Source organism: Medicago sativa, chromosome 8, assembly GCF_051527215.1.
Source record: "Medicago sativa cultivar Bolivia chromosome 8, Bolivia_mono, whole genome shotgun sequence".
In the NCBI taxonomy this organism is placed as follows: domain Eukaryota; kingdom Viridiplantae; phylum Streptophyta; class Magnoliopsida; order Fabales; family Fabaceae; genus Medicago; species Medicago sativa.
This window is the reverse complement of record NC_140756.1, coordinates 56,119,327-56,130,614: the sequence shown is the minus strand read 5'-3', so window position 1 is coordinate 56,130,614 and position 11,288 is coordinate 56,119,327. Positions and strand designations below refer to the sequence as shown.

The 11,288-nt window shown below is 44.0% G+C and overlaps 1 protein-coding gene across 1 annotated transcript; it reads right to left on the bottom strand.

Annotated features, from left to right (window-relative positions):
* On the bottom strand, positions 1-2,643 carry LOC146899722 (uncharacterized). The gene is made up of 2 exons (XM_085736842.1): positions 1,846-2,643; positions 1-1,782 (listed from the first exon to the last, which is right to left on the bottom strand). The coding sequence occupies exons 1-2, from the start codon at positions 2,641-2,643 to the stop codon at positions 1-3; spliced, it is 2,580 nt and encodes an 859-aa protein (XP_085592968.1).
* Positions 2,644-11,288: the final 8,645 nt, after the last annotated feature.

Below are 11,288 nucleotides of genomic sequence, written 5' to 3'. Positions count from 1 at the left end.
TCAAACTTCACCCACTGATTCCTCCTCCAAAATCTCACCCTCCACTCCTTTCTTCTTCCCTTTCCTCTTTCTTGCAAGCACACCAAACATATTTCTATCATTCAACTGCACCCCAATAACTGCACCAATGTTTTTAACATCATCTTCCATAACTTTATCATTTCCATGCAACGCCACCCAATGATTCCACTCCTTATTCACTGATCCAGAGGAAGCTTCCTTTTCTGAAAGATCTTGAGAAATCAAATTCACCGCCTTTTTTAGTCTATCCGCAGCTCGAACCCTTCGGGAGTTTTTCTTGAGAATTTGAAGAACTGCCGCTCTATCGCCCAGTGGAAGCCTAGCCACTTTTTTCAAACTATGAACCGGATGACGTAACGCCCCGTAAATTTTCTTGCGCTTCTGATGAACATTGTCAGCCTGACCCACCTTTTTACTCAACTGAGCCCTCTTTTTACCACCTTTCCGGGAAGACGACACGACTCCCGCCTCACTATGATGTTGATCACTTAGCCACTCCAAACTCCAAGGACCCGAAGCTATGGATCGAGTTACTTTTGGAGGGCACGAGGACGCCCTACACCTCTCCTGAGTACCCTTATGAAGCGAAGAAATTGATGTCTGAACTTCAACATGCTTTCCACCATCTTCACTAATATCCTTGTGACTATCCCCATTCACATTCGCCGACGGACACGCAGCACTAGCCGTAAAGGAAGCATCCTCTTCATCAACAGAAACATGTAACATCTCTACCGGAGCAGAGTGCACTTTATCAACATTAGCACTTCCAGTCCCCAACACATTTCCCTCCTGCTCTATGGGATCATCCCTATCCTCTTCACTTCTCAACTCTTCCAGAATTTGATCAACTAAAACGTTCGCTTCAATACCATGATCACCATCCTCCACCGCCTCCTCCTGATTCGACTGAGTAGATCGTAACCCTTCCCTTTCTTCAAACAGACAAGCATCTTCCCCAATGCTAAAACCCCACTCCTCTACAATCTTCACCTCCACTAACTCCCCATCAACCAAAAGGGATTCACACCTTTGTACAATCTCCAACGAAGAGGACGCAATCAAGATCCGCGCATAATCAAACCTATCTCTATCCAAAGAGCCACAATCAGCACGTAGATATCTACCACAGTCAAAAATACATAATTTAAAGAAACTCTCATTCCAAGCATGCAAAGGTACACCATATAGCCTCACCCACGCTCCCCTCTGAAACGGTTGCATAGTCTTAACCCACGGCGCAATATCGTAGAAGAAATTCTCAAAGAACTCCTTGGCTTCATGAAGAGTAGATAACACATCAATATCATTAAGGCTCCGAATAAACACTCTATCCGCTCCCAACGGAGTAATATCAATGTACGCGAACCCGGCGTCCTCAATTCTATCCTGAATATCTGGAATTGATTGACCGTTAATCACAGATGCCGTAAAACCTTGCGAAGCCCATAATAAGTCTTCCTCCGAGGACCTATACTTACGCACCAACTTTTGGATTGAAGGTTGCTGCCCTACTCGAACACTACCGGTCACACCCTTATTACAGATAACCTCCTTCCCTTTCTCGGTCTCCTTTCTTGACGTCTTCTCGACTGCCAGACTAACATCTATATCTCCCACACGAACCGCCTTTGGGTCTGACTTTCCCTGCTTCGCCACTCCTGGCATGTTCTGCACGATCACCTCACCTGCCGTCCCCATCTTTCCTACTTCCGGTCCGCTTTTCACCACCTCCTTCCTCCCTTCCAATCTACCAACAGTCTTATCAACGATCGGCATCCCGCTCCTTCCTTCCCTATTCCTATCTCCAAAAACCGCGCCAACAAGTCCTCTCCCCTGCTTCTCCTCCTTCTTAACAGCCTTATCGAACCTCGCCACTCTCGCTTGCACCCTCCAATTCCCAAACCAAACAGCATTAACCGCTTTCAACAGTTTATCAACGTCACGAACATTTGAGAATTTAACGAACCCATAAACCTCCCCCAACGCATTACGTTTCCTAGGGACGACAACCTCATCCAACATTCCACACACCTCAAACCCTTTCCGTAAGAAGAAATTAGACAATTGAGGCGGAAAATTCGTAAAATAGAAAGTCACAAACCTGCGAAACAGGGGTCTATCTGAATGTTCGATGGACTCTGAGCTAACCCTTCGACTGCTCCGATCACCCGCCCTTCCCAGCCGTGAGAACACATCCCTCCTTCTCGGCCTCCTACTACGGCCGCGTTCCATCTTGCCTCCCCTGCTGTAACGCCGGCGATCGCTGCCGTCGGAGAACCCTTCATACCCGTCACTCCCCCATTGATCATAATCCGCATCATACGATTGGAAACCATCACGCAAATTCGACCTAAACCTAGCCCTCCCAAATCGGACACCCGCCTCCTTCCTGCTGCTGAATCGCATCTCCCTCTGTTTCCTGTCCAGACCTTCTCCTTCCCGTCGCAACGCTTTCTTTCTTCTCAGTCTCGCAACAGACCATCCGCCCCCTTTCCCCCCCATTTCTGGCTCCCAGCTTGGACCCCTTCCCCCCCGAAAGGACCTGGCATCAGGCGACCACCGCCGTGAAAGAGATCGACGGCCGTCACCATCCTTTCCCTCACGTTCTCTCGCTCTCATTGTTTTTCAACAATGTTGATTACTCCATATCATTAAGTTGTAAGATACGTTATTTAAAAAATGTTAAATCATAATTTTTTGAGTACAAAAATCTAAATGAGAGGCCAAAATTTGGTGATTTTAAAATTTTGAGATCAATTTCGTGAATTAGAGAAAGTAGTAGACAAAAAATGTAATTAAGCCAAAATTTTGAGATCAATTTCGTGAATTAGAGAAAGTAAATAAAAGTGTTGTTAACTTGTGTCAAGTGGCAAGCCACATCGCATTCAGGGGATGCACTTGCCAACCAACATCTTGAGTGACGGAAAATGAATCGTAGAATGTAGAATCTTCACATGGGTTGAGCCAACAAGATTGTGGTGTTTTCAAAAAGACATGTTAAATAACATTCTATCTATAGATTTTCTATGAAATTACAGGCTAATAATGGTACATTCATAAATTAAAGTAATTTGATACAATTGCTTCTAAAATCAATAAATTCACTACCATTTTTATGAAATAAGAGTTATTTGTGACTTTCATATTTTATCATAAAAAATAATCAACATTCACTATTATGAGTAATTAAAATTTAGAAAAAAGAAATTTTATTTCACTAGCACTTTTGGTGTTCTGAACCAGCCAAAAGGACCCTTGGCCCATTTACTTAGGCCCAATACAATTCAAAGCCCAAACACCACGTTTGGTAAAGTTACTTGTGACACACCCCTTCCACGCAAGGGGGGGTGCACGGAACGAAAGAGACTGGTTCAAACGAACCACAACGTCTCTTTGCACGTTCCCTCAATAAACTCTCTGGCGGTCACACTTCCCACGATTTTGTAACCACCAGAGCCAGGTGTGCCATTACAACGGCTCTGCAACCCTCCATCTCTATAAATAGGGGGCTCACGACAGTCCCCAAGGTAGAATCTCTCTTCCTTCTAAACCCTCACTCTTTGATCTCTACTGACTTGAGCGTCAGAGTGCCTGCAGGTACACACCCCCCATCCGTTCCAAGAAGCATTCTGAAGTATTCCACCACCGTCACAACCACCGCATTCAAAGCACCGGCATTCACCTTCTGGTCAGGTACGGTCAGTGGCTCCGTCTGTGGGAATATATAAGCTCTCCCCGTTTTTATACTCCTAAAAACCAAAGCTTTCCAAAAAATATACCATGGCTGCCAACGGTGCCGGCTCCCAGATATGAAGTGAGATACACATCCCTCAACGAGATGGTTTGACATCCTCACCTTCACCGGTGGACACACCTAGAGAGGAACCAGCATATATAGTTCCTCTCCAGCAAAGACCTCTGCAGGGTCCCCTACGACCTACAGAGACACCTGAAGATGCAACACCAACTAGTGTACTCATCAGTAACCTGATCCGCACGGTTCAACGACAGACGTCGTTAATCGAGGAACAGAACCGACGCCTAATCGATTTGGAGCAAACGCGCCCACTAGTCCGAACCAAACGGACTCCTTTCCCAATACGTAGCAGAATAGGGAGGAGCCCTCGCCAGTCACGTTCCAGATCCCCGCGACACTCGATGAGCATCAGATCTCCAAGTTACACCAGGAGATTGACAAGAAGGAGATCACCCTGACGGTCTCCACCCAGACGATCTCCTCCAAGGTAAACTCCCCCTAGGAGATCCCCTCCTCGTCGGACTCCCCCTAGGTGATCTCCGCCCAAGCATAACGGGCACTCTTGGTCATCCTCCAGCTCCGAGGACACTCGTGATACCCGAACTGACTGTAATGCTTACGGTCCGTTCATACGGCATATCCGAGAAGCTCCTATTCCTCGCGGACTGGAAAAGCCTCCGCAGATGGACTCATAAGATGGGATAACCGACCCGGACGAGCACATCGAGAACATCGAGGCAGTTCTCACTTACCGATCGGTGCAAGGCGCCGTAAAATGTAAGCTTTTCATCACTACACTGCGGCGAGGAGCTGTCACATGGTTTAAGAACTTAAGGAGAAACTCCATCGACTCGTGGAGCGACCTCTGTCACGAGTTCACGACCCACTTCACTGCGTCAAGGACGCAACCAAAAACGGTGGCATCCCTTGAAGCCATCGTCCAAGGAAAAAGCGAACCTCTCCGAGACTACATAGAGAGGTTCAACAAGGAAGCTGTTCAGGTACGAGGTGCTGATGAAACAATGAAACGGTACCTCATAGCCAAAGGTCTGCGCGAAGCCACAGACGTGAAGAAAGTTGTCCGCCTAGATCGCCCAAGGACTCTCAACGAGTTCCTAGCGATCGCCAAGATCTATTTCGCGTACGAATAAGAGTTGTATGGGGACAGCCTCAACAAATCCAAGAAGGAGGAGCCTGCTGCTGAATCCTCCAAAAAGCCCTTCCATGAGAAAAAGAGGGAAGGCAAACTTGCTCGTGAAGGTAAAAGACCCAACAGTCACTTCATCGAGTACACTCCTTTGGCCATGTCAAGGGAGAAAATCCTCGCCGAGATTGCGGTAGCCGATCTAACAGAAGCTGGCGTCAAGCCACCAAAGGCTCCGTCCCAGGAGAGGAAAAGGGTCGACAAGACAGAGTACAATTGATTCCACAAATGTCACGGACACACCACTGACGATGGCATCCATCTAAAGGATGCCATTAAACTCCTCATTCAATGGGGTCGGCTCAAGTAATTCATCAAGAATCCGGAAGCCGAGAGAAAGACTGTCGAGCTCGTTGGCGACGGATCCGAACCTGTCAAAACGGTTGCCATGTCCGTGGAACATCTAGGTGATTTCCCTGACAACGTGGAAATCACCCCCTACTCATGCACCTGGGAGCAGTTCCCCTCTGCCAACGTCATTATGGGAGGGACGCTAAACATCTCCATGGGTAGCATGAAGACAAAATTCGAAGAGCTCATGAGCGTCAACCAGCTGGCCCCCTCCAACCACGGAGGAAGACCACCGTTGGGGTTCTACGACTCAGAACTTCCTGGTGGAGCTTCAAATTCTGCCATTTCTTTGCTCGTGCGAGCATCGATGGCCAACGCAGATGTCCGACGAGTCCTGATTGACACAGAGGCCTCGTGCGACATCATCTAAACTAGCCTGTTCAAAACTCTTCAACTGAAGGAGAAAAACCTTTCTCCATATGTTGGAAATGAACTTTACGGCTTCAACGGCTCCTCTACTTAGCCCTGGGGATACGTAGAACTACTGGTCACTTTCGACGAGAAGGAGGCTAAGAAAACGATAAAGATCATATTCCTGGTGATCGATTGCCCTTCTCTCTATAACTACATTATAGGGAGAACCGGACTCGCCCAGCTGGGCGCCGCGTGTTCGACCTCCCATCTGAAGTTGAAATACCACGCAAAAGAGGGCATAATCGTCTCTCTCAACGGGGACATCGAAGATGCGCGGAGATGTTTCCTCCAAGCCAACCAATCCCAAAACTCGGTTTCCTAACCCAACAATCTTGCGGAGGACAAAGGGAAAGCTGCTGCGAGCACTCTGGACGCCAACTTGGTCGAACTCGACCCCAGGTTCACCAAGGAAGACGTAAAGGAACAAAACAGGGAAAAGAAGGATCCGCTCAACGGGAAACTTCTCCGACCTATTCCTGACGGTGAATTCGAGTTAGTACCCTTCGGAGACAACCCCTCGAAGAACTTCAAGATCGGCAAGGATCTTCCTGAACTTGTCAAGGCACAGCTGGTCCCCTGCCTCAGGGAAAAAGCAGACCTGTTCGCCTGGAGTGCGGCCGATATGCCCGGGATCGACCCTAGCGTCGCGTGTCACCAGCTGGCAGTAGACCCAGGTGTAGGCGTTGTAGCTCAGCGACGTAGGAAACAGTCTCCTGAAAAATCAGAGGCTGCTGAAAAGGCTGTAAAAGACCTCCTAGAGGCAAATTTCATTTCCGAGGCCAAATATACTACCTGGCTCTCCAATTTTGTACTTATCAAAAAATCTAATGGAAAATGGTGTATGTGCGTTGACTATACCGATCTTAATAGGGCCTGCCCTAAAGATGCATATCCTCTTCCTAACATCGATAAACTCGTAGATTACTCCTCCGGCTATAAGCTTTTATCCTTCATGGACGCCTATTATGGGTACAACCAGATACCCATGGCTGAAGAAGATAAAGAGAAAACAGCCTTCATGACCGAATCCGGGAACTATTACTACAACGTAATGCCCTTCGGTCTACAAAAAGCGGGGCCACTTATCAACGAATGATGAACAAGGTTTACGACAAGGCACTTCTAGGCGACATCCTTGAGGTTTACATGGACGATATGTGTAACACCATACTAGATGTATCTAGAAAGTCTAGCATGTGTATTAGTTTAGTACTAGATACATTAAAATTTACAACAATAAATTTTCAAATGAATAATTTATACAACATCATGCGTTCGTACAATAATAATACAATTCATCTTTTCTAAAGTATAATAAAAACATCCTTGGATATTCATAACATCCGGCTGCGGGTATGAACGATCACTTGTTGAAACATCCATTCGGCTACTAGCTTGCCATCCAACCTGTTTATCTGAAACAAATAAGGATTGGGATGAGACATAATGTCTAAATGAGTTCCCCTGGATCCTAGGCTATAGGTAACCTCAGGGGAAACCAACGGTCACCACGTGTCTACAATACAACCTGACGGTTGATTATACGTGTGTGGTCATGCTTTCCTAGACGGTAGTGCATGCTAGACCCGTCATAGGTTTACCTTACTTGTCAAAGGTTTTTTACTAACATCGTACGTGTCATGGCGGTTTAGGGAACCTAAGACCACTATGCCAGGATACGATAAACGCATCGAGGTCTACTTGAAACATGTCCATGACACGATCCTAAACCGGACGATTAGGGAAACCTAAGATCGTCATCGGCATTACATTCTTTACTTGTCCTATTCATAACTTGTACTTGTCTATTAGCATCTCGTGCTCTTGATCATTAACATAGTCGTGCATGAAATCATTCTTCATAAACATAATCATAATCATAACATACATGATTGTACATAAGTTCATTCATTATCTTGATTCATTTTACGGAGAGCCCCGGGTGGAGTAACCCCGAGAACAATCCCATACATGACCGATGAAACCTACAAAGGGTACATCGGACTCCCTCGGTGTTGTGCGGGTCCCTTACGGCTTGAATCGTTCCCCTTGGTTCAAGAACCTCTCGTATCCCCCTGACGTGGATAACAAGAGACACGAGCACCGACATCTTGATTACTCAGTGACATGCGGGTCCCATACGGCTTGAACCGTTCCCATCATGAGAACCCCTTGTATCCCCCTGGCGTGGATAGCAAGAGACATGCCACCAACATTATAATAATCATGGTCTTGTCGTTCATGAAGGTTAAACCTATTCATGCTTGCTTGTTTACCTCAGAACCTTGATCGATCCGACTAGCGGTAAACTCATACTTGTTCATTCTTGTACATTCTTAATCTTAGTGGAGAGATTAACTAATCAATCCATGGCTTAACATGCTTGCTATATCATAATTGATCATATGCAAAGAGAATATACTTCGCGTCTTATCCTACATAGGATTCTTACTTAACTTTCTAGTTCTCGACAAGCTATGTCGAGGCTCTATATTCTTTTCCATGCTTAATGAATAACTTGCTACCCGATTCATGACATGATTCTCTCATTTACCATGCCTTACTAATATGCTTAATACTTGCCTCATTGTCAAAAGAATCTTGTTTTCAAAGAGTATCATTTAGGACCTTGGTTTGAGGGGTTTACTTTTACAAAAGACTGCACAAGAAAATCCGGTACGAAAAACACTGAATCTGCCTGAAACGAGCAAGCAGTGCCATAACACACCACTTGCTCGCCTAGGCGAGTAAATTCATGTGGGAGGCGAGCAGCTGCTCGCCATGGCGAGTTGGGGCGCGAGCAGGACCCCCTGTTCTGCTTTCTAGCTCGCCTAGCGAGCTATTTACTCGTTATGGCGAGTTATGACAGTCCAGCACTTGTAAAAATGGTGTTTTTAGCTCAAAAACCTCAAAACCAAGTGTCCCTAAGCATATTTGAACATATTTGATCATAGAATACTTGTAAAACACTCATATGGCAAGTATTAACATGATTAGTGAGCATAGCAAGAAAAGGGGCAACTAATCTCATACATAAAACCCTAAAATCATCATAATTTTCATACTTTCCATACAAGACATAAACATGATCCCAAAGGGTAGGAAAAACTATCTATGGAACTCACCTAAACAAGATTTGCACTTGATCCCTGATGAGTCATAATTTAGTCTATTTTAATGCATTATTTAGTTTAGTTTTATTAAGATTTGATTTTATTTTATTGCATATTTATTTCCTTTTTAAATCTTTTACTACAAATTGCTTTTTATTTTATTTTAGGAACGAATATATGGTGGAAGGTGTCTTGGAGCAAAAGAAAGAGGACTGGAGCAAATACAGTGCGAAAATACGAAAATATGGAGACAAAAATATATCTCCACAAGTCAGAAGCATGGCACGGCCCGTGCCAACATGTGGTACGGCCGTGCCACCCTCCAGGAGCTCTTTTGCTGCTTTTCTTCAAGCCCAAGTTACCCTGTTGCAGCTTTACTGCTTTGCCCTTATAGTTGCTTAGTTTTTAAGTCAATTGTAAAGATATAAATAGAGGAGCATTCCATCATAAACATTCACCTCTTTTTAGAATATTTCAGTACGATTATTTTAATAAAGATTCTTTTCCTTTCTTTACCTTCTCGCAATTTATTTTATTGTCTTCTCTCTTCCCCCCCCCCCCCCCCCCCATGTCTACGATGAACGTTTAGTGAGTAGACTTCTCTTGTCTTGGGATTGTTGGATAAGTCTAATGACATAATCCTAATCGAACCAAGCTTTAACCCTAATTTCATGTAGCCGTAATTTCTAATTTAGACTCACCGTTTTAACATGGATTAACCATTATCAAACTGTAGAAGTGAAAGTGGAGGGTTTGATAATTGTTAATCCATCATCCCAAATATCAATTCATAAAGAGAAAGCGGAGCTTTGATATTGGAACAAGTGAATCTAGACAATAATTGCAAAGGCAGCAAAATAGTCTTTGCAATTATTGAGACACAAGTAGTTTCAATCCTTATAAGCATCTTCTAGTAATCAAGTCAGTGAAATAGGCTTGGTTACTAGAAGTAAACTCTCACCGGACTTTCATCGGAAAGGTGAGGGGCTAAAGGGAAACCGGTCTTTAGAAATTAAGGTGTAAAACATGAGACTAAAAGTTAAGGTTTTGGCTAGTGAAGGATTTGTCATTAGGATGAACCAATAATCCCAAGGCACTTTTACTTTATTATTGTTATTTTCTTATAATTAAAAATCCAAACTTTATTCTCAAAACCTTCATCTAATCGTTATCTAAGGTTAATTGAATTCATAACTCCCTGTCGGAACGATACTCTCTTTTACTACTTTTACTTCGATAGACCGTGCACTTGCGTTTGGCTCTATCAATCCCCAAGCTTCCAAGCATCAACACTACTTCACATCATAAAACCCTAGCTTTGCTTCCAAAGCTCCAACAATCACAATCCATACTCATAACACTTCTTTGACCAAAGGGAACACCATAACATATGCAAGCTCTAGCTTCCTTTTTACCAAACAACAAACCCTAACCTTTGAATCTCTTCTAAAGAGGAGAAGAATTGGAAATAAGCTTACCCCAAGCTACCAATCTCTTGTAGGATGATAGAGGAACCAAACTTGATCATGATTCTTTGATGAAGAAGACTTGATGAATTGGTGAGGTAAGGAGAGAAAGAGAGGGCCGATGGTTAGAGAGAAGGGAGAGCACGACTCTTTTCTCTAACCTAGAGAGAGAAAGAAGATAAGAAAGTGAGATATTTTGGTCCATACCCAAATAAATATCTTTGGCACGTGCAATTACCAATTTGCCCTTGCCTTAAACGTGTCAAATCTGACTCTAATACTTAACCCGCATAAGTTGTTATCACATAATAAATATTCCATCAAACTTCCTTTCCGTAATTTAAATCCTCTGGCACGATCGACTGGTAATATTCCGATACTGACAGGCGGGATATTACATTCTACCCCCCTTAAAGAAATTTTGTCCTCGAAATTTAGACATCATCTACCAATCATCGCGACTAAAATCTGTCTCCTTTGGTTCCATTCATAAAGTCTGATTCATCCTCACTCCAAGGAGTTCTAACATACTTTCCTCCTCAAAACATGTATCTCAGTAACCTTTCATTATCTAAAACACATCAGGATTTGCCTTTAGATTGGGGTCCTACCGGAAACCAGGTTTGCCCTGCAGTGCTCACTTGCATTTAAAACATCTTATCATATAATCACATAGTTCATACATCATCTTACTTATTATACCTTGAGACACATGCCTCTTACTTACATTACTCATCTAGACGATTCCACGAATTTCTTATCTCTTTTTAGAGCTTTAGGAAATTTTCTGATCTCATTGCACCCGAATTAATGGGTAACTCATATAGCTTGACATGGAGAAGTGAAATCAAAATGCCGATTCATCTGACAATCTAATAACCAGTGTTGTGGTTCACATGCTCTTAAAACTTTCTACTAAGTCCATTTACACTTGCATTAAACACTCTTAATACAAATCC